We start from the raw sequence: 25,233 nt of genomic DNA, 5'->3' as shown, positions 1-25,233 counted from the left end.
TGGTCTAGGCATTGAAGCCAAGGTCTCTGTTCAATGAAACAAGCAACGTTCCATTGCCTGAAGTACACACAAAGTTTACGGTAGAAGAGGTCTGGCAGTGCTGACCAGTTCAAGGCTCAGAAGTCTGGAGTCACTGGGCCCATAGCCAACTGCTGCTGGGAGAATTCCTTGGGAAAAACAACAGCCCTCCTTCCCTAACTTTAGGACACTCTTCTTCAGGCTACTTCATTGAAGCCCCTCCAGCTTGGGTGGCCCTGCCGGTAGTTAAGCCACCGCATGCGTAGCTCTCAGTGTCACTGTGGCACGCAAACCCTCTCATCCAGCACCGAAGGTGCCTATGCTAAGGCAGCATCCCCAGGCAGTGTAGCCTATCTGGTTATGAACTATGTTTTCTTGGTTGTATGTTGGGGATTTCCATGTATACAGTCACTGAGGTGGTAATTTGAACTTAATACTAGTGCATTTCATTTTTTCTTCTTGGCAGAATTTAATGCGCCTAAGCCAAAAGGCCATGCCAGATCTCCATATCTGTCATTTCCCTGTCACCCATTATTATATTAAATTTGTCATGTTTCATCAGAATAAGTACTTCCTTGATGTGGTCATAGAAAGTGTCCACTTCTTGCTCATTTGTACCTGCTGTTGGGGCATACACTTTAATAATGTTCAGTTTCACTGGCTTGGCACTAAGTTTTTAACAATACAAATCTAGGACAGCAGGGCAAAATGTGTAACACTCTCAGAAATGCACTCTCAGACTACCAGGTGCACTGGTATCAAATGAGCGTTAAGATACAAATGTGTTGATAGGGAACATTTGTTGTGAACGAGCCTTAATTTTTTTTTTTTTTGTTTGGTTGGTATGACACCTGTCAAAGATATTTTGTATACATCAAGTCATGGAACAAACATCATCATATATTTTCATTTTGTTAACAATGTTGAATTTTGTACCAGAAAGTGATGATTTGTGGAAAGCATTAATTTTTTGTTTTCATTTGAAAAAAAGTGCATCAGAGTCACATCGAATGCTTGTCGAAGCATATGGTGATCACGCTCTGTCAGAAGCAACATGCAAAAGATGGTTTCAACAGTTCAGAAATAATGATTTTGATGTAAGAAATGAAGAATGTGGACCATCAAAAAAGTTCAAAGACGCCGAATTGCAAGCAATATTGGATGAAGATGATACTTTGAGTCTGAAGCAAATGGCAGCAATGCTAAATGTTGCACAACAAACAATTTCTGACCATTTGAAAGCTATGGGAAAGATCCAAAAGTGTAGAAAATGGGTGCCACATGAATTGAATGAAAGACAGATGGAAAACCGAAAAACCATTTGTCAAATTTTGCTTCAAAGACATGAAAGAAAATCAATTTTGCATTGAATTGTTACTGGCGATGAAAAATTGATTTATTTTAAGAATCCTAAATGGGAAAAATCGTGGGTTAATCCGGGACAACCATCAACATTGACTGCAAAACCAGATTGATTCGGCAAGAAGACAATGCTCTGTGTTTGGTGGGATCAGAAAGGTGTGGTGTATCACGAGCTTCTAAAACCCGGTGAAACTGTGAATACTAATCGCTACAGACAACAAATGATCAATTTGAACTATGCATTGATCGAAAAAAGACCAGGATGGGCCAGAAGAGATGGTAAAGTAATTTTTTTACATGACAATGCACCTGCACACAAAGCAAAACTGGTTCAGCATACAATCAAAACACTTGGCTGGGAGCTGCTACCACACCCGCCGTATTCACCAGACTTGGCCCCTTTGTTTTCTTCAATGGGACACGCATTGGCTGAGGAACACTTTGATTCCTATGAAGAAGTCGAAAATTGGGTGTGTGATTGGTTTGCTTCAAAAGACAAACATTTCTATTGGCGTGGTGTCCACAAATTGCCAGAAAGGTGGTCAAAATGTATAGAAAGCAATGGTCAGTACTTTGAATAAAATGTTTTTACTTTTCAATTCAAAATTAGTGTTTCATTTTCACAAAAAGCTGCTCATTCATACCGGTACACCTGGTATAACAGCCATTCCTGATTTTGGTCCTGATTCCCAGAATAAGAGAGATTACCTCAAACAGTAGAAAACACTCCACTGTCACACCACTACATTTCTATTATACCTGGGATATCAGTATTTAGCCTTGTTATTTCCTGGATAACATCTATTTTTCTGCTTCATATACACTTTAAGTAGTCTGTGTTCAAACACTGATTTTCTTCCTTGTATTTCACTTTAATGTAGATCCACTCAAAACTTTTCCCCTTGGAGTTCCAGTTGTGGAACTATTTAAAATTCCAAATGTCTAGAGATGAATGCATCCATGTGGTTCTCTAGGAATTCTGTTGGGGTAGTATCCTATTGCATTCCCACACAATGTCAGCTGTTCTTATCATGGAGGCAGATGCTGTAAGCAGCTGCACGCTTTGGACCAGATTCTGCTGCTGCTGTCGGTCTGCAGGAGGTATTAGATTTTCCTACTTTCCAGCATATGAAGGAGGGATCCCCAGATGATGGAAAACAGACATAGAATACATAAGAACATTTTAAGAGGAAAGGACAGGTGGCTGGCCATGACATTGGTCAAGGCATCATCCTGAAATTTACCTGATTTTTTTTTTTTTTTTTTTTAGGAAAAGTACAGAAAATAAAACTACGATCGCAGGACAGAGAAAGTTTCCACTCTCCCACATACCAGGTCACTGACTTAACAATTACACTGCCTCATTCAGTTGGTCGCTAATGTTCAACAGCTATGCTTGCCTCTACCAGGTCCTTTAAATGGCATATCTACAAAAAATTTCATAATTTTGAGGAAAGACTTCGGAGGCAAAAAAGAAAAGATGATAAATAAAAATTTGTAGAGGTAGGAGGTTTTTTAATTCTATCTATAAAGGAAGGAAATGTCACACATTAACAGCTGGTTATACATAAAATTATCTTCCTGTAAGCAATTACTTTTCTTCTGGCATGGTGTAGACTATTCTAATTACTTCTGAGAAAATAAAACTGTGGGTTGGGTCTGTACCCAAATACAAATGCCGGTACTTTAATTAACATTTCACCTAACATTAGAGTTGGATCATAATAATAATTTCAAGGGATCAATGGCCTGGTGCAAGTCTTTCAATGCCACATCAATGACTTTAATGTCCCTAACCTATCCCACTAACGCTACTAAGGAAAGGTTCAATAAGGAATCTGAACTATGTGTCATTCCTGCCAAATCTTCACATCACTGAGAAGTTAAAGGCACAATGAAACAATTCGTGGACCCAGATTCAATTCTGCAACCTTTCAGTTTTCAGGCCCACACACTACTGCAAGACCACCCGACCCAAACTGAGATGGATTGACTGAAAGATTCATTTGAACATAGAGTCAACTAATTAGAGCTGAAATTCGATAGATGCTGTAGAACTTTACATATAACTATTATTTATGGATTGGGTTATGTTTTGTGTTCATAAATATATAACAGGCAATATTAGCAGTGGCTTGGTCTTTGCTGTATGTCTCAGTTCAAGCAAGATCGTTTTGTGCTGTTTATGTAGGATGTCTTTTTAAGAATTCTGCCTGTTTCTCGGGACAAAATGAAATGGCTTCATAAGATGATACTTAATGTATTGAGATCAGTTCCCTTTTGTATGATCTCCACAACATGATTGGATTTATGCAGTGTGATGTGTGAATTATCCCCATTCCTTTGTCATCCATCCCCATGCTTCTCCTGAACTGTCCACAGTTTTCTGTATGATCTCCAATCCCAAGAACAGTAGCTGATGGCAAGACATATTGTTCAGGACAGATTTATTTGTTTCTGGACTTGAGAGTGTTTGTTTCCAACCTTTCAATGATTTTAAGGCAGGATTTCACAACTTCCTGATGCTGACAGAGTTGAAATTGGTAATATTTTCCAGATTGCTGCTTATATGCCAATATTTTTGTTTTACTGTAACTCATGGTGTGCCCAAGCAGTAGACAGTGTTCAGTGACAGCTGACTTTCTCACTTTGTCTTTTTCAGAATCTTTTGATACATTTTCAGGAATAAATTTTAACAGCATAAATGAGATCTGTTAATTTCCACGATCCGCTGAAAGTTTGTTGGTAATAATGATCATAGTTAATAACACTTACTCAAGCATCATGTGCACCTTAGCTAGCCCCCCCCCCCTCCCCCCCCCCCCCACTCGCCCCCCCCCCCCCTCCCAAGTGTTTATTATGATGGTTCAATATCTCACTTTAAATAAACTTATTTAAGAGAGTTCACGAAACATAATGCACAAAATATCCTAGCATTTTTCTGGTGTAAATGAGAGGCAAAATGGAGAGTCTGCATACCTTCAGAATCAGATGCTCCAGATGCATACATTCCCATTATATTGCTGAGAGCTGTACTCACAGTCACAATAGGACCTGTCAAATCCTTTGTTTCAGCTTCATTCTCCTGGTTTGCATCCCACTCATCATCACTAAACTTCTTTTCTTCTTCCTCATTTTCAGGCTCTTCATTTTCATGACTGAAAGCAACTAAAAAATCACCATTTGTTCAAGCTTTATTTCAACTGAGAGTCAAAAAATGAACTAAAATTTTTTGACGAGTAACAAGAGTATCTAAAGCACTTAAAACAAAGACTATAAAAAAGAACATAATTAGTTATAAGAATAGTGCTCTGCGAATGTATTAATGTATTACACCACAAAGTAGTCAATACTTTGTGTAATACCAGGAAACTACTTGGCAATATCATATTCAATACAACAAGGATTCCCTGTTTAAGATGACAAAAATAGAACAACGAAGCAGTTATTACTCCAGTCTTGATTACATACATAGACAGATGACCCACTTCAGTACATTATGTTGTACATTTTGTTGCGATATGAAGATGGTCATAATAAATGGAAACCAGTTATTAAATTATCAGAAAAATGAATCCAGTAAAGTTTCTAAAATCTCCTTGTTAAAATCCTCAAGTATATATAAAACTATGAATGTGAAAACTGAAGAGTATTCAGGATACAACAAGACAGCACTATGAGAAAATGTTGATGACTGCACCACAGAGGCCTTCATAGAACATTTTTAGTATGACATGTAGTAAGGAAACTGATGAGTCAATAGAAGCAATGAATTTAGCTAAAATGTGTAATTAATTTTCCTTAAGGAATATAGCAATTTGATGTACTGAAAACAGCCTCAAAGCTCAAGTTACAATCATCTAGTGTGTTGATTGACATATAATCCCAATTCCTTAAAGAATCCAGAAATGAATTAATAAAACTATTAACACAAAGAAGAAAAACCAAAGTAGATTTATCGTACCCTTCAAAAGGGTTATTTGAATAAATAAATAATAAAAATACTGAAATAGTTAATAAACAGTTCAATCGGCCAGCGAACTTTTCCTGGCCTTTTAAAAAACACTGAAATATGGCCAAGTTATAAAAAGGGAGCAAACACTAATAATAATAATACCAAGCAATGTTTTCCATGAATGAAGGACATAAAGTCATTAGTACTTTTCTGGGTTTATTGGAGACAGCTGAATCTGAAAAATTCAGTACTTTTATGCAAATTAGAAAGTTGCAGTATAAAAGGAGTGGCACAAAAGTTTCTTAATTTCTTATCTCTGTGATAGAACACTGTATAAAGCTTCATTTTAAGAATAAAGGAAATTCCAACAGTAAAATAAACATATAAGTTTCTCAACTGTAGTGTCATACACAGAGATAATACTGAACATTTTTGTTTCTTATATGTTCTTGTGACTCAAAGTGGTGATCTAGAATATCAGGGGATTAGCAAAAGAAGAAGAAAACTTAGCAGACTTCTTGAAAAATATTTGAACAGACATCACTGCTATAAATGAAACAAAGAAGAAATTATGAGGAAATAAATATATTGGCAACTATCTGATGCTCTACAGTGGAACAGCTCCATAAGAGATCCAATACAGGTGTAGCAATTTACATTCACAACAACTGGGGAGAGAAAATAAGACAACTACATTAATAATACAATCATAGTGTTGAACATCCTGGAGGAAAGAAGAAATCGGTCAGTGACTGGAGTCTATGCCCCTAAGGAGTCAAAAATTAGTGAGTCCACATATTTTCATAACATCCTCCAAGAAATGCTACATAGATATAATAATAAACACCAAACAATACTTCTGTGGGATCTAAAGGCCAGAGTGGGAGATATTTTCATCTCATAAGTAATGAGAAGAATGGAGGAGAAAACTGTCAACAAAAACAAGAGGTAGCAGAGAGATTTTGCTGTTTCTAATACATTAAAAAAACAGCAAACATATTCTTTCAGAATAAAGACATTCACAAATTTTACAAGGCCAGGAAGAAGATACAGGTTATCATAGAATATGCGATAACACATGATAAACTTGAGGGAATAGTAAGACACACAAGAGTTTTTACAGGATATGACGTGGGGTCATATCATTTTATAGTAATATCCCAAATAGACAGGTTCATAAAACAGAAGAAAAAACAAACAAAATTATCTTTGTTATTTTAACAACTTTGGAGAAGAAAATCATTGGATTTACAAACAGAAGAGGAACATTACTAAAAAGGCAGCAAAAGATGGGGACAGTTTGTAAGTACAATCAAAGATGACATCCACAAAAAGATGAGCACTAGCCTACAAGAAAATGAATATGCTTTACAAAAAAGACAGATAAAAAATAGAAATAAGTAACACAGAAAAACACTACAAATACCTTTGGTATGCAGCCAGGCAGATAGGAAATGGGGAAACGGAATAAACAGGCTTGCAAAGTGTGGATGATTTATGCACAGATATGGATGATGGAGGCTATGGTGGCCTTGAAAAACAGGAAAACTACAGGCACGGACAGCATGAACAATGAATTCATAAAATATGGTGGAATCTTTCTCCACGAGACTGCTAAATCCATTCAACCTATTTCGGAAAAGAAGTGTCACACCAAGAACAAGGCAACAAGCAAAAGTTGTGTCATGTATAAAAAGGAGAGGGAAATAACTGCCAAAAACTACCAGAAGCCGCACACAAGGTTTACATTAGGGTCCTGAATAGCGGATTAAAAGTAATATCAGAGTGCTTATTACATGAAGATGAGCAGCAGAAAGATCGGCAACAGATACAGTATTTATAATAAAGTAGATAACTGAGAAACACACAGAATTTAATCGAGACACCCATTTAGCATCTGATGATTTAGAATAGAACCTTCATGAATTTAACACAGATGAACTGAGAAGCACCATGAAGAAAAAAGGTTCCATTTAATGAACACTTTAAGAAGGCTAGTACAATAATCATGTTACATACAAATGGAAAGCTGAATGAGATTTTCACTCTGCAGTGGAGTATGCACTGATATGAAACTTCCGGGCAGATTAAAACTGTGTGTCGGACCGAGATTCTAACTCGAGTAGGAAGAAGACGAGGTACTGGCAGAATTGAAGCTGTGAGGGCAGGTTGTGAGTCATACTTGGGTAGCTCAGTTGGTAGAGCACTTGCCCACAGAAGGCAAAGGTCCCGAGTTTGAGTCTTGGTCCGGCACAAATAATCTCCCAAGAAGTTACAAATGGAAATCTCTAATACAGAGGTGGAGGGGGGGAGGGGGGGGGGGGGGGGGGGCGGGGGAAGTGTAAAAATACTAAAATGGCTTTTATAAAATAGGACCCCATAAGAATGTAAATAGTGCTGAGCAATATAGCAGTAAAACAGGTCAGCCATTTCAATTATCTGGAATCTGATATCATACCTTACGAAAAAGATGGTGATTTCATACTTGAGCAAATCATAGCTGGAGAGGAGATTTGGGTCAAACATATCGACTGTGAGATCAAATTGAAGTTTATGGACTGGAGCACACAAATTCCCTACAAAAACAAAGAAAATGCTGCAAAAATTATCTACAAGAATGGTTATGGTGACTTTTTTTTGGGACAGGAAAGATGCACCTCTTGTTAATTTTCTTGAGTGTGCACAACAATAAATTCTGGAAGTTATTGTCAAACTTTGGAAAACTTATGAAGAGCAATTCAGAATAAACACAGAGGAAAGTTGAACTCCAAAATTTTTTTCTTGGATGACAACACTTGACCGCACACAGCAAATCGCTCTCGAGAAGTGTTCGATGGTTTCAAGTGGGAGGTATTTCCTCATGCCCCGTATAGTCCGTATCTTGCACCCAGTGACTACCACCCGTTTACAATGATGAAGATTTGGCTCACAACAGATGCAGAAGTGAAGGGAGGGGATTGACTACCCAGTTAAAGTCTCAGGTGGCTGAATTTTATGACAACAGAATTTCAAATGTCTTCCGCCACTATGATAAGTGCATAAATTTGCATGAAGACTATGCTGAAAGGTAGACTATAAGTGTCGCTTTCAAATGAATACAACAATTTTTTCCTGTATTACTTCTTTTTTGTTTTGCAACACCAAAATATATTCTGGACAGCCCTTGTAGAATCCTGCCCATAGTAGACAGTGACTATGAAGTTATTCTGGTGTTAGATTTACTGGTTGCCCATCATGACAAAGTTGACTTGAATGTTATTTAGTGGAATTAGATGGAGCACTTTTTCACCTTGGCTCCACAGTCAGAAAACTATCACTGTCACAAGGAATACCCAAGATGTTGGGTGGATTGCCTAAACTCCACACTAGATTCCTTAAAGTCAACTTGCAGGATATCATAGCTGAAGAAACTGGAAAGTTAATTTAGGCTGAAGTAGGAGCTGACCTGCTGCTGAATTCATTGCATATGGTTGAACCTTTGTCTGACAATGAAGAAGTGGGTAAAGTGAACTGTTTTGCACAGTGCAGTTTATCCTAAATACAGGAAACTGAACGAACCAAAATAATGCCTGTCAGTGCTGATAACTTTAGCACGGAAGAAGTACAGCTATCATGTGGTACTCTGATAGCTAATTTGGAAATATTAGACAAAGAAGAATTGGACAATGTTTCCATGTAAAATCACGCAACACCAAGACAGTCTGTCAATTTGACTGCACCAAGGAGAAAAGTAGCACATCTAAAGAGACCGGACGGTGAGGACAGGAAAGGCTTTAAGAAGAATATATAGGATTGTTTAATTCTCCTGGCCTATTGTCTGCCTCGTCACTAATTCAACATCATATCCTCAAGGGAAATGAAGTTCCTATCTACAAGAAACCATATAGAGACCCACAGCAACTATATATAGCCTGTCATGAAAGAATTTATAATACAGTGACTTCAAGATGGAATCACTGCAACAAGCAACCGCCCCTAGTCAGCACCTGTTGTCACAGTCCTAAAGCAATCACCAGGTGGCAGCAAAGCATACAAGTTCTCTTTCAACTACCAGTATTTAAAGCAGCAGATGCCTAGCCTATGCCAAATACTGAGTGTATCAAAGAGGTCTTTCCTATTCTGAAAATTCATCCAAACTTATTCATATGCCTTACAAACTTAGTCTTGGTGTCATCTTGAAGGAATATAGATCAAGTTTTGACTCACTTGGTACGTTAGTATACCACTGTGCCATCTGCTACCGGCAATTGCAGCAAGGATTGCTGCCTTTACCGATCCCAAGCATGCTCAGCATTTGTTTTGGTTTAATGAATTGAGTTCTATGACAACTGTGCAATGTAATTTTTGTACAGAGTATGGCAAGATCCAGTATGCCCACTATGAGTGGCATAAGTGATTTATGGAAACTGGATGTTTAATAAGACATAAATTCTCAGGTCATCCCTGTGTGTCTGACAATACCATAAAACAAGTGAGACAAAGCTTTGTAAATAGTCTTACATCGACCCAGTGTGCTTCTTGAGAGTTGGGTGTCCCATATATGACTGTTTGGAGTCTTTTACAAAAAATCCCACCTCTCAAACCATAGAAGTAACAATAGTGCAAGAACTAAAAGACACTGATACGACTGTTCATAAGGATTTTTGTGTGGAAATCTTACATCAGTTGGACGATGATGATTTCATTTGAGAGGTTATCTTTAATGATGAATCACCTTTCAACTTGAGAGGAAAGTCAATAAACATAATTAAGATTTGGGGCAGTAAAAATCCACAAAAATCCCTGGAACATGAACGTAATAGCCCAAAACCGAACGTATTTTTTGCATTGAGCAAGAGCAAAATTTACTGACCTTTCTTTTTATGAGAGAAAACTATCAGTAAAATAATGTACTTAAGACATGCTGGAAAAAATTCAGACTGAAGTTGAGATCAAGTACGCAATGTAGTTTATGCAAGATAACACACCACCACACTACCTCCCTGACATCAGGAATTCCCTAAATGTCTGCTACCCATGCAAAAAGCACACCTTGGCCCATTCATTCACTATGGTAAATGAATGGGCAAAAGAGTGATAAATGCATGGGTCCCATGTTCACCGGACCTCACACCTCTTGATTTTTTCGTTTGGGGATTTATCAAGGATGCTGTGTTTGTTCCAACACTGAGCTGCAATTCACCTCACAATTGAACAAGTCACACCTGAGATGGCACAACAAGTTTGGCAAGAAATTGACTTCACATGAGATGTGTGCCACATGACCAGTGGAAATCACATTGAAGCTGTTTGCATTTAAGGTAAAAAACTTCATATATTTTGCTATAAAATGACACCAAAACCATATCTGTAGGTTAAATGAACAAATCATCATTAGTTTTCAAATTTGTAAAGTTCTTTTTGATACAATCATTAAAACAGAAACCCTAGATAAACTGGGTCACTTGCTATTTCACAACTATGGACCTATGAATTGTGCACCATCAGTTAGAGGTAGTGCCTGGAGATCGTTCGAAAACAGCATTCTTAAATCCCTCTTAAATTCCAGCTAATTTCCAACAAATTATTAGATGATTTATTGCAAGATTAAAACCAAAGCAATGCAGGGTCTATTTGGATGATTTATTCTCCAAAGATATCCAGGATTTTTTATTTACGTTTTGGTCTACATGCAGCACAGTTAACACAGTCTGGAAAATCCACTTGTTTTGCAAGAAGTCCATTATTTACAACATATAATTAGCCAAAATAGTGTACATACCTATTAACAACTTGTTGATTCCATAAAAAAAAATTTCCAACACCCACCACTGTAAAAGAATTAGTCATTCTAAGGCCTTGCAAATTTTCAGTGAAAACAGTTTCCAAGATTCACTGAAATTGCCGGACACTTCACCCAACTATTGAAAAAAAAAAAAAAGGAATAAAGTTTCATCGGTCATCTGATCATGGAGGAGCATTTCTGAAGCTAAAAGGTCTATTAACAAGTACCTCAGTTCTCACTTTCCCTGACTATCAGAAACATTTTATACTACCTTGTGACTCTAGCAGCTTTGTCTTAGGTTGCAGGAACAAGAACTCGATGGACGAAAACACCCCTAGTGTGCACAACAAGGCAACTTAGTACAGCACAAAAGAATTATTCAATAACTGAGAAAGAAATTCCTGCATTAATATAAGGAACAACTTATCTCCAATGTTATTTACACAAATAATGTTTTAAAGTAATAACAGATCATGCAGCACTCAAGTGCTTATTTAGACTTAAAGATCCATCTAGTAATTCATTGCCCAGGGAAGTCGTGAGCAACCACAGGTATTCTCAGCTGTAAAATGCTCACTGTGGAAAGCATTGGCATAAATGAGGATGATTGGAAAGAAGAAAAAGATTGTCAGCAGTTTGCCAGACAGCCGCAATTCACCACAAAGATAGAGTGCTGTACAAAAAGATGGGTTAAAGATTATGCATAGAAATACCAGTGGAAGTTAAGAACTGACCTACTGACACACACCCATGATTCAATTTTTGCCAGACACCTTGGTCAAAGGTACATTACCACAACATTACTGGTGAATACTACACTGACAAGATGTCAATCTTCGAAGGTACTCCTTGCGAGCAAAGTGTGGAGCTCAGTCAAAAAAGGATTATGTTAGAAAGATTACTCAAGGCAGATAAGCAACTTCAAATAATTGGTATGGACATCCTCATGTCACTTGCACTAACACCAGCAGGAAGCTGTTATGTATTGTAATAATCAACCATTTTCATGTTTCGTTTCTGTGACAGTTATACCAAACCAGCAGCCAGAAACAGTAGCCATAAGATAGCGAACCAGTGGATACTAAAATTCAGATTGCTGAAACAGTAATTACTGAACAAGGAACAAATTTGAAATCTGATTTAATGAAGCACTTCTGCCAGTTATTGCACATTAAGACACTTTGGACTAGTGCTTCACACCCACAGCCAAACAGTCAACAGAGAGAGTCCATCATACCACTGCAGAAATGCTAAACTATTATGTTAACTCACATCGTAATGATTGGGATGATTTACTTCTGTACATCACAAGGGTGTATAATTCCAAAATCCATGAAAGCACAGGGCTATCACTTAATGAGGTGATTTTGGGCCAAAGGATATCTTCCCCTTTTGAGTTTTGTAAGCTTGCCCCAGGAAATGATATTTTGTCACTGAAAAATTTCTGTAGAAGCATAAAAACTATTTGGCAACAGTTGAAAGAGATGAACACCAAAGCTTTAGAACGACAAGACAGAACCCATAATAAGAAAGAAGTGTTACATAGGCCAAAGGGTTATGATGACCAACCTATGTGTACCACAGGAAAGACAGAGTTTGTGACACATTATCATGGTCCATCTTAAGTGACAGAAATTACATCACCAGTTAACATCAAATGCAGCTTCCAACCTGCCCCACAACTATTCACATCAGTTGCATTCATCGCTATAAGGGAGCCTTCACTGTTGGCAACATTTTCAGAAGAGGGGAGGGGACATGAGCAGGAATAATAAACTAGGAATAATACACTAACAACAGGATTTTCTCTTCCTTTAGGCACATGGTTCTTCCCCGCAACAAGAAGCAGCAGTTCCAGCACGAGGTATTGGGGTTTGAACAAAGAGGAAAAGGAATATAGGAATCTTCGGCGTAATACGTGTACTATGTTGTAGGAGGGGGGCAGAAGCCTTCAAGGTACATCCTCTAACATGTGGTGTTTTGTCTATATGACAACCAGACAAGTTAATGCCAGGTCATAAGGGGACCCTAAGGTTAGGCTGCAATCTTCGGGTCTATGAGAATAAAATTCAGTGGTTGGGAGACACATTTGACAAAGTACAATGCCTGATAAACAACCAAACAATACTCAGTGATGTGCATGAAGAGTGTCAGCTGCTGTGATCAGCTTTTGCACAACTACATACTTAGTCCTGAAAGCAGAAAAAGAGTTTGGCTGGGCACAGGCTGTCATATATTGAAAACTGCCACCATTCACAGGTCATGTGAACTTATCTTGTTTTGCCGCCAAAATCTCTGACAGAACGCCCAAAAGAAATAATTACAGACAAAACAACATTGTTCTGAAGGTTAGCCCTGCGCTATTATACTCTGTAGCAAACCAGTCAGTCATTGTTTGTACTCGTTACAAGCAAGGTCGACAAAGTGCAACCCAGCGAACAGAAGGTCAGGGCTTATTACTCAGTGGTGTCCAATGTGATGTATCTGGACTGGCCTTCCGATTTCCTGCCACCATAAAAGGAACTAACCCCCCGAATGTAACTCGCATGCTGATTTATGTATCTGACCTACCCCTAGAAACTCTACCCACAGAAAATCCAAATTACCTAAATGACATATTACATCTGACTCTCCTTGCCTCCCGAGACCTAATGTTAACTGTGAAAAATTGTCACATACCTCAATGGAACACCTTTTAGACGGTGTACAAAAGTACTATACTGAACATCAACAACAACTAGCAACTATAGAACCCTCAACCTCAGCTGCCTGTATGAATTTAGCAGCAACAGAAATTGTATGCTACCAATTCAAGTACAAATCAGTCCAAATCCCATCTTTGCCTGTCTTCAACCTAAGTGTTGAAACAACTCATAACACCATCAATAAGAAGCAGTTCAATGATGGACAAAGTGAACCATGAACAAAGATCTCTTTGGAGAGCCAAGTGCTAGTGAAGTCAGGCAGAAAGTGTAAATAGTGCAAAGGATAAAGTGACACTCTGAGTGAAGGTGGGAGTGTGAAGTCTAAGTAGTTGTAACTAAACCAGTGTCTATGTTCCAGCAAAATCCAAGAGCAGATATTTTTCCTTAGGGGGTAGGAACTGTAAAGGGAAAAAGTTATATCAGGACTTGGATGATGATGATGATGATGATGATGATGATGATGACGATGATGATGATGATAACGATGAAATGATGAGGACAACACAAACATCCAGTCCTCGGGCAGAGAAAATCCCCAACCTGGACGGTAATCGAACCCTATCAGGACTTGGAGCCATAGATGAAGCACTAGGACAGTAATCAGACCATGCTGGAATCAGCTTGCCACTGCCACAAGGTCAATGTGGTGCAACAACATTTAAGACCACCCAAACCAGCCCATCAGCACTCTAACAGAAAGGCAGTTATATGATGTGGAGCCTGTGCCACTTAGCGCTGTGTCGATGATGCAGACATGTCTACCACCACCAGGATGCAAACCACTGACTGCTGCATCAGCATCTGGACACCAGGGCAGCCCCACACTTTGCTGTCATCCCGGAAGAACAGCATGAGGGTCCAGCCATCCCTGCCCCTGCTGGGGTATCAACAGAAGACATCTATGCTCTGGGCACTGGTGTGTGATGCTAACACACATTTTCGCAGCAGCCGCAGTCAGCTGCACCTCACCTGACTGGGAAATCCAAGAATCCAGCAATGCTGCAGCAACGGTGTGTGATGTCTGTACTCATGGGCCGACAAACTGAGAAATGCCATGACATTCAATATGCCCACCACTGTTACTTGCAGTTCCATGCTAATGATTATAAACAAGCTGCAATAACAAAGTTATTGCAACCCTGATCAGACTTCCTTTGGCTGCACACCTAATCCTTTTCAGCAGAGAACCAGAGCCCACAACTAGCCATCCAGGAAATCCCATTGTACGCAAAGGTGCAGGAGCCAGCCACATTCTGCACTATTATAAAGGGTGATCAAAACTTGAATCCCATGAGGCACATTCGGTATTAGTGGATATAGGGAAAACTACAATGAAAGGAGTGACCCACAATCACCACAACATCAAAATGATTAGTTGCATGCATTGGGTAGTACCATATGGCTGGTTGTCTACGAGGCAACGGATTAACATAGTCTGATAGAATGTTTTTAAAGGGGTGCCAGTTACCACAGCTGTGCAGTGTGGTGCTGTTCTGCAGTGTAGTGATTCATACAGTGATGTGCACAAGTACACCCATCAGGAGAAGGCAGAAATGGTTCTCACCCATGCAACAAGCATGAGTCAATGGGAAGCAGCAGCAGGATGTCAGAAGTGACATCCAAACCGACGTAAACCTAATCACAGAATGATTGGCCATTTATTGGTACAGTTCAAGTCTACAGGCAGGTTCACAAGAGACAATCTGAATGACCACACACAGCAAACAACAGGTAAATAATCAGCAGCCATACTAGCTAAGGCAATAGTAAGTCCGACTTTGTCAACAAGGAAGTTGGCACAGGAATGCAATGATACTGACAGGTGGGAGCAATTCTGTGAATGGTTTGAAGAAAGATGAGAGTGGCTACTCAAACATGGAGAGAAAAAAAAAATCCCTGAGAATTCCAGGTATTTCCGGCCAAGTATTACAAATTTCCACATGAATATATAAATTTCTTTCTCATGTATCACCACTACAGAAATTAATACGTAATGGTCCTCACATACAAGGGAACGGAAATTTATAGCATACAAAAACGTTTGAAGTGTTGTGTATATCTATAATTTAGGGAAAACTATAATATTATAGGTGATTACAATAAAGTGGCTAAAAATTGCTGATAAAAGGCCACTCTCAACAAAACCAAAAACATTAAATCTATTTTAAATTAAGCAGGGTTACACAACATACAAATTTCAGCAAAAGTATCACACACTTTAAATACTACTTTCAATAACAAATAATGTGCATTTACACAGCACTAATAATTTAAATGTTTCATTTATGCTAGTTCCAAGGATTTCATGAAACATTCAAGCCCCAACTCAAAACAAATAAAATGTCTATTTATAAATTTGGTAGGGGATCAAAATTTTTAATTTTTCAGATAATTTCACTATTTATGAAGCAAATACAGTCACAATGCAGTTATTTAATTTTTTAAAGCCTTTATTTGTCCTTCAAATGCTAATATTTCTGTTTTAGCATTTTCTAAAATTTTCAAATGCTCTGTTTCCGACTCTTGCACTTCCAAGTCTTTTTTTTCCTTTTTTCTGAAATGTTTTTTCCTTCTGCAGAGTGTTGTTCTTTGAGTTGATCACAATATTCTACATAATGTGAGTGTGGATTCCCTGTGCTGAGAACAAGGGATTTTGGAATATCGAAGTTGTAAATGCCTCCTATATTGGACACAGCGTCATATATTTGCCTATGTGTAACAACTGATTTCTCACTCATGTTTTCAAAGAGGCATTCACCACTAACTGAAAAGGCCGTTTCAATGTTAGCATTTCTATGGGAAACACTGCAAACTAATTTCACGACAAGCATCAAATTTTGGTATTCATTACTATGGACATCCCACTGGAAATGATCAACTCTTTTTTCAGAATGGCTGTATTCTTTAACAGAATTGGTTACATGTGGTGGGGAAGTAAGCACCTTGAATTCACCAATTACATTATCTGCTGCAGTTCCAGTTATGAGATTACTTTCTATGAGAACACAAAGCAGCTTATCAGGATGTCATTCTGCCAAACTGGTGTTTGACACAATCAAACCTGGGTCAGACACGTAATGGCCAGTGTCAACAGGTAGTTTGAAGGTGATCTGTTATTAAGTTTCATGACAAATGTTTGATGACCTGCCTTACATTCTTGTTGGAACTTAAGAATATCAACATCTGAACTTTTTATTTTATTTTATTTTATTTTTTATTTTTTACTGGTATGAAAACCTAGAATTATGTTTTTTGCAGGTAACGGATTTTTCCTTCCTTGGCAGCAGCTAACCTGATTGATGTGCTTTTTTCTAATATCTTTGGCTTCATAAAATGTCCTAATACTGTTTTTACTGTACAGCAGATACCAAATCTGTGTGGAGAAATGGAGTTAACAGAGGATCTGTCTGGAACTGTGGTTGGAAAGGTTCGAAATAGCAGGCTAAAGACTTGAAAAAAGCAAGTTTGGCTTACAGCAATCGGTCATTAATAAACTTACTCATCAACATGAAACTTTCGCTCTTTGATACTCACCAACATCAAACTTTCACTCTTTGGTTCACACCCTAGAGAAATTTCTTTGTTTTTGGTGTTATACCGATTGCTCTCTGAGCAACTGAGGAATTCCCCAGCCATCTGATACAACAAGTATTTTGGAAAAATAAATACTTAATATACAATGCTCTCCTGGCTGGAACAGTCTTGAACAAATTATATGAGGCTCTCAACATTGAAATTTAGAGAATCTTTCCCTTTGGTATGTCTTTTGTCACATAAAAGGTCAGCAGCTCACAAATGCCCAAGAAAACAGGGATTAAGGTATCTTCTTGTTCCTTCTCTTTTATCTTCATCAAAACCTTGTATTTACATTCATTTGTGTGTGTCCCACAATTTTATTCAGTGTTTCATAAAAACCAAGAACAATAAAAATGTTGATTAAAATAAGACACAATCCCGAAAATAAGAACATATCCTATCTTATCTCACTTGAGTTGTATCTTGTTACCTACAGCACTATCTTCACACATTCTTGAGATTACAGCAACATCCTTTTCAGTGTTACTAAGTAACTTGTGTGTCATAACTATTTCAACACACCAGAGAATTTCTACTATTGTTACATCATCTTTTAATACAAATTCCACAACTCTGTGTGGATGATTTACTATTAAAACTAGCAGAGGCACTCAAGATTCTGAAAACAATGAAACCGGAGTGTGTAGTTCAGAATTATTAGGTGACAGAATAACAGTTGACTTTTTCAGCTGAAAAAACACTTGAACTTGAGACATGTTCTCTCACTTAAAAGATGTTGTGTATTGCTTTTCCCCTTCATATGGCTAAAAAGCACGTGATGTGCCATGTTACTTAAAGATATTTGGCTATAGCAGTAACTACACACACACACACACACACACACACACACACACACACACACACACTCTTCATTACTGTGTTTAAGTTGCTTACACACTTTCACAGGAAACATATTAGTATTCAAAATATGTTTTCTGTGGCATTTTGTGACACGTTTACATCTTTCTTTCTGGTTTCTGTCCACACTGGTGGCAGTAATTTCTTGCATTGTATTCCCATCGTCTGTAATGCTGTTTGTCTTACAGTTTTTGTATTATCTGCTATGTTATGTCTATTGATGAAGAAACTGTAATTATACATGGTGCTAAACTATTAATACTCTAAGTAAGTTCTTGTAAACAAAGTTAAAGGTCTTATCATCGGTGGACGAACAAATACTAGAGAAGAGTGTTGTGACAGTGCCACGACATTTAACAGTGCCGCCACGACAGTACGCGCAAACGGTGATAGAGGCGCTACGCAACTCGGCTGAGCGCGGGAGCGCCACCTAGCTACGAACGGCACCGGCCGCATGTCATGGCACGGCAGTCGAATAAGAGATACTGAGTTGTTATCATGTAACAAGCTATTGTTCCTAAGTGAGTGTGTTTGAATATCCACGCAATTATTGGTGATTAAAGGTTATAACATTTTTTGGCGACGAGGTCGAATATTTTCACTGCATTGTGGATTTGTGTGTTCGTGACTGGGCAGACATGGAACAGCTTATGCAAGCGCTCACTGAACAACAAACACAGCTGATGGCTGCTACTCAGGCACAACAAACACAGCTGACGGCTGCTATTCAGGCGTTGTCGATGTCGCTTACTCATCGTCTGTCTTCCTCTTCTCCACCTCCATTCCCTCCTTATGACGAGGCAGCTGAAGACTGGGAGGATTATGAGAAGCGTTTGCAGCAACACTTCTTGGCTTTTGGCGTTGTCGACGCTCCTATGTGTAAGTAGTTATTTCTGTCTTGGATTTCCCCACGGATCTATCAGATGCTATCTCAGTTAGCCCCTCTGTGGGAACCTGCCTCTCTGTCCTTCCAAGAAATGTGTGACTTATTGTCTAACTATTACCGAAAAAACACCCACGTCGTTGCCGCCCGTGTAAACAGCCCCATCAATCTTACCGGGCTTGGGCGGCGGAACTACACGGTCTGAGTAGGATATGTCAGTTTGTCACGGACACTCATCATGAGTCTTATGCTGATTCAATGGTTAGGGATGCTATTCTACGGCTTGCTCCTGATAAAGAAGTTCGGCAACGTGCCCTACAACTGCCAAACCCGTCGTCGTCGGAAGTTCTAAGCATCGCTCAATCCTTTGAAGTGTCTCACGCTGCTGGCGCGCAAATAGACGCGTGGTGTGATGTAGGCACTGTACAGTCAACTTTCGACATGGACAATTTGCCTGTTTCACAGGAGAACGAAGATGTGGCAGCGGTTCACTCGCGTAAACAACGTCACGTTGGGCCGCAACGCTCGCAGCGAAAACAGCAACCACAGAAGCAGGTTCGTTCCGCACTTCCTTCTTGTCCACGTTGTTTCGTACAGCATGACAGGGCCGCATGTCCAAAATGTTGGGCCACATGTAATTCATGTAGGAAAAAAGGCCACATTGCTTCTGTGTGTCAGTCCCCTAAAGTTCCTGTCGACGAGGACGAGGCATCGGACATGGATGTTAACTGTGTGCTTTCTCAAACAAATAAGTTGTTTGTCACTGTTCATGTTCTGGATAAAGACATTCGCATGCAAGTGGACACTGGCTCTGCAGTAACTCTCATTAATTCTCGCACGTATTTGGAGTTGGGCTCCCCTCCCTTGTCTCCAGTTACGCGAAATCTGAGAACTTATTATAAACAGAAAATTCCCATCATTGCCCAGTTTGATGCTTCCACTGCCTACAAGTCTGTTGTTAGGCCCCTCACGTTTTATGTGGTGGATCATGCGGGAACTGAAAACCTGTTCGGTTATGATGCTTTCCAGTTGTTCGGGTCCTCCATTGATGATGATGTGCACCTCATATCTGAGGATATTCCGTATCAACAGCTGGATGGATTGTGTTCTGAATTTTCGTCCATGTTCTCTGCTGGTCTGGGTCATGCCAAGGATTTTGAAGCCCACATTACTCTTAAACCTACAGCTCGCCCTAAGTTTTTCCGGGCGCGCCCTATTCCGGTGGCGTTGCGTGCACCTGTCAAGGCTGAGATAGACAGGTTAACAGCTTCAGGGATTCTCCTTCCTGTTACCTCCAGCAAATGGGCATCGCCAATCGTGGTGGTTCCTAAACCAAATGGGAGTCTGTGATTGTGTGGTGATTTTAAAGCCACTGTCAACGCTCAGAGCCTCATTGACACTTATCCTCTTCCCCGTCCTGAGGAGTTATTTACTAAGCTCGCTGGGGGCCAGTTCTTTTCCAAACTTGACTTATCGGAGGTGTACCATCAGTTGCCGTTGGATGCTTCTTCCAAGGAATTTCTCGTCATCAACACTCCTTGTGGGTTGTATCAGTACCAGCGGTTACCATTTGGCACTGCCAGCACGCCGGCCATTTTTCAGCGGTATTTGGAACAGCTCGCGGCTTCCGTTCCTGGCTGCATAAACTATCTGGATGACATTGTTGTCACGGGGGCCTCCACTGAGGAGCACCTTCGCAATTTGCATTCACTATTTCGGGTTTTGCATTCGGCTGGGTTGAGGTGCAATCTGGAAAGGTCACAGTTCTTCAAACCCTCCATTGTGTATCTTGGTTTCCACTTGTCCCGTGAGGGTATATGTCCTCTACGTCAGCACATTGCGGCCATTAACGCTCTACCCCGGCCGTCTACGGTCAATGAACTTCAGGCGTTTCTAGGCAAGATTGGTTATTATCACAAATTCATTCCATCTGCGGCGGCGGTAGCTCATCCTCTGCATCAGCTGTTATGCAAAAACGTCCCTTTCTGTTGGTCCGACGAGTGTGAGCAGGCTTTTGTCCACCTGAAGGCTCATTTGCAGTCGGCGCCTTGTCTTGCCACATTCCGTCCGGGTCAGCACTTGGTTCTGGCGACTGATGTGTCACAGTATGGCCTAGGAGTTGTTCTTGCCCATCAGTATGAGGATGGGTCGGAACGACCCATCGCCTATGCTTCCAAGACCCTCAATGATGCGATTATTCTCAAATCAAAAAGAAGGCACTCGCTATCATTTATGCTCCAAAAAAGTTCAGCTTTTTTTTTATGGTTCTAGGTTTCACCTCATCACCGACCACAAGCAGCTGGTCTCTCTGTTCAGCCCATCGGCTTTGCTTCCGGATAAGGCAGCTCACCGCTTGCAATGTTGGGCCTTATACTTGTCTCGTTTTCACTATGAGATTCACTATCGCCCCACGGCCCAGCACGCCAACGCTGACACATTGTCGCGATTGCCAATGGGCCCCGACCCGGTTTTCAATCGTGATGAACTACTCTGTTTCCACAATGATGAGGAAGAACGTCGTGTGGTCGAGGGTTTTCCACTTACAGGTTCACAGGTCGCGTCGGCTACTGTGCGGGACCCGGTCCTGCGTCAGGTGAACGGTTTTGTTCAACAGGGTTGGCCGGACAGGACCAAGGGCCGGGCATCGGATCCCTTTTGCAACTACCATGCCTTGCACCTTCGTTTGTCTGTTCGTGATGGTGTTGTTCTTCTGGCCACGGATGGCGCATCTCCACGGGTCGTGGTGCCAGCCTCTCTTCGCAAAGATGTTCTCAAACTGTTGCGTGAAGGTCATTGGGGTATTTCTCGGACTAAGTCCCTGGCCCGCAGGCACGTTTATTAGCCCGGTATTGATTCAGACATCGCCCACATGGTTGCTGCGTGTGGTCAGTGTGCTCAACAACTGGCTGCACCTCGTACAATGCCCTCTCCGTGGCCTGATCCGGCGCAGCCATGGGAATGGGTGCACGCTGACTTTGCCGGCCCCTTCCTCGGTACTTATTGGCTACTGTTGATTGATGCCTTCTCGAAGTTTCCGTTTGTTGTTCGATGTCCGTCGCCCACCACTGCGGCGATGACGCTGGCTTTGTCCAAAATCTTTGCACTAGAAGGTCCTCCATCCACAATCATCACGGACAATGCCCCTCAGTTCTCTTCGCAGGCCTTCCGTGATTTTTGTACTGGACAAGGGATTCATCATGTTACAGCACCGCCTTTCCATCTGCAATCGAATGGAGAGGTCGAGCGCCTTGTCCGCACTTTCAAAAGCCAGATGAAAAAATTCCTTAGTGATTTTTCCACAGATGACACTCTGCTGCAATTTCTGAGTTCTTATCGCTTCACGCCTCTGGGTGATCGCAGCCCTGCTGAACTCTTGCATGGCCGCCAACCACACACTCTACTGCACCTGCTTCATCTTGTCAGGCCTTGTGCTGTGTCCCCTAGTGCAGGAAAATACTCGGTGGGCGCCGACGTGTGGGCAAGAGGGTATGGATCTCACCCTAAATGGATTCCAGGGGTGGTCAACAAGGCTCTTCGAGGCCTCCGGCTGTGTGAAATACGTACGGACGACGGCATGGTTGTTCGCCATTACGACCAGATGCGCCCACGAGTGGTGGCCACACCGGTGCCACCGCCCCTTCCTTTGCCTCCACCAGCCCGAGAAGCCAGTCCTGTCGCTGCCACTTCAGAGTACGCCGGAACCGGCCCCAGTCGCGACGCCGCCTTCTCCGGGACCCATCTCGCTGGAGCACACCCCCAGGTCCACGACACCTATGGATGCTGCTCCGGAGTTTTCACCCATCATCTCGTCCAGGAGGCACGTTCCACGCACGAGCTTCCGTCCTGGACATTTTCGACCATACTCTCGTGTCTCTCCGCGGGATCTTCTCGGGCCTCACAAGAGGCCATGGATGTCTCCGCACTGTCCATGTCTCTAAGGAAGTGAGTGATTTTTTTTTTCAAGGGGGGAAAAATGTTGTGACAGTGCCACGACATTTAACAGTGCTGCCACGACAGTACGGGCAAACGGCGATAGAGGCGCTCCGCAACTCGGCTGAGTGCGGGAGCACCACCTAGCTACGAATGGCACCGGCCGCATGCCACGGCACGGCAATTGAATAAGAGATACTGAGTTGTTATCATGTAACGAGCTATTGTTCCTAAGTGAGTGTGTTTGAATATCCACGCAATTGTTGGTGATTAAAGGTTATAACAAAGAGCTGGCAGTAATAACTTGTTACAGGAGCTGAATATGGATGAAGCCACTGGTTTTCACAACTTCGTTTGGATGTCATCTACTGGTTTTGAATACCAAATAGTGCCTGAAATTATGGAGGGGAGGGATCGTTGGTGGAAGTCCTGAAGGTTTGTGTACCTGTAACTAAATGAAAAACATCATTAAATATGCATATTATCTAATTCTTATTCAGTTGGTATGATTTCGCATAAATCATCAACTTTCTTAAAAGTGTCGCTACTTTTCATGTTGCTTACGAATGTGACAAGAGAACGAACATAGCAGCAATTCACTGAAGAGCATCTTTTTTGTGCTGTTCTTTTACTGGTTGGTTCACATATTTAACAAGCAGATCTCAATGTGGTACAGCAATGTGTAGTAACCTGACAGTCTTCTGCAATGACCACTTCATTTTCTCATAAAAACTCACTACAATGAGTGAAAAAACAACACAGATCAACTATGTACACCAGACAAAAAGCGACATACACTGAAGAGCCACAGAAACTGGTAGACCTGCCTAATATCGTGTAGGACCCCTGCAAGCACACAGAAGTGCCACAACATGACGTGGCATGGACTCAACTAATGTCTGAAGTAATGTTTGAGGGAATTAATGCCATGAATACCACAGGGTTGTCTATAAATTTGTAAGAGTATGAGCAGGTGGAGAGCTCTTCCAACAGCACATCGCAAGGCATCCCAGAGATGCTTGATAATGTTCATGTATGGTGAGTTTGGTGGCCAGTGGAAGTGTTTAAACTCAGAAGAGCATTCCTAGAGTCACTCTGTTGCAATTCTGGACCTGTGGGTGTCGCATTGTCCTGCTGCAATCGTCCAAGTCTGTCGGAACACATAATGGACATGAATGGATGCAGGGGATCAGACAGGATGCTTACATACGTGTCACCTGTCAGAGTCATATATAGACATATCAGGGGTCCCATATCACTCCAACTGCACATGCCCCACACCATTACAGAGCCTTCACCAGATTGAACAGTCCCCTGCTGAGATGCAGAGTCCACAGATTCATGATGATGTCTCCATACCCATACACATCCATCTGCTTGATACAATTTGAAACAAGACTCACCTGACCAAGTAACATGTTTCCAGTCATCAGCAGCCCAATGTCAGTGTTGACAGGCCCAGGCAAGGCGTAAAGCTTTGTGTCATGCAGTCATCAGGGGCACACGAGTGGGCCTTCAGCTCCAAAAGCCCATATCAATGACATTCTGTTGAATGATTTGCACGCTGACACTTGCTGATGGCCCACCATTGAAATCTGCAGCAATCTGCGGAAGGGTTGCACTTCTGTCGTGTTGAACAATTCTCTTCAGTTGTCGTTGGTCCCACTCAGGTAGGATGTTTTTCCGGCCACAGTGTTTTGGAGATCTACTATTCTACTGGATTCCTGATATTCATGGTACACTCATGAAATGGTCGATGGGAATAGCCCATTTCACTGCTACCTAGGAGACGCTGTGTCCTATCGCTCGTGCACCGACTATAACACCTTGTTCAAACTCATTTAAACCTTGATAACCAGCCATTGTAGCAGCACTAACCGATCTTACAGCTGCGCCAGACACTTGTCTTATATAGGCATTTACAACCATAGTGTCCCATTCTGCCCGTTTGCATATCTCTGTATTTGAATACACATGCCTACACCAGTTTCATTGGTGCTTCAGTGTATAAACATGCATTAGTGCCATGGAGCAGTGAACTGGTGCATTGTATTAGCTGCCTTAAAAATTGTTTCCTTCAATCCATACCAACATTGCTACAGATATTTGTTTCCGTATGTTTCAAAACAGTGTCCACACGCAGCAACTGGATATATATTTTGAAAAATGTTTCAAGCTGTGT

The 25,233-nt window shown here is 40.9% G+C and overlaps 1 protein-coding gene across 1 annotated transcript in view; it reads right to left on the bottom strand.

Annotated features, from left to right (window-relative positions):
• Positions 1-25,233, bottom strand: part of LOC124595688 (nuclear fragile X mental retardation-interacting protein 1) — a 160,116-nt gene that overhangs the window by 44,929 nt on the left and 89,954 nt on the right. The window contains exon 5 of the mRNA XM_047134546.1: positions 4,360-4,548. Coding sequence (XP_046990502.1) covers positions 4,360-4,548 — 189 coding nt within the window. The remainder of the gene's footprint in view (positions 1-4,359; positions 4,549-25,233) is intronic.

Source organism: Schistocerca americana, chromosome 2, assembly GCF_021461395.2.
Source record: "Schistocerca americana isolate TAMUIC-IGC-003095 chromosome 2, iqSchAmer2.1, whole genome shotgun sequence".
NCBI lineage: Eukaryota > Metazoa > Arthropoda > Insecta > Orthoptera > Acrididae > Schistocerca > Schistocerca americana.
Note: the sequence above shows the minus strand (reverse complement) of the source record. Positions and strands in the feature narration are given on the sequence as shown.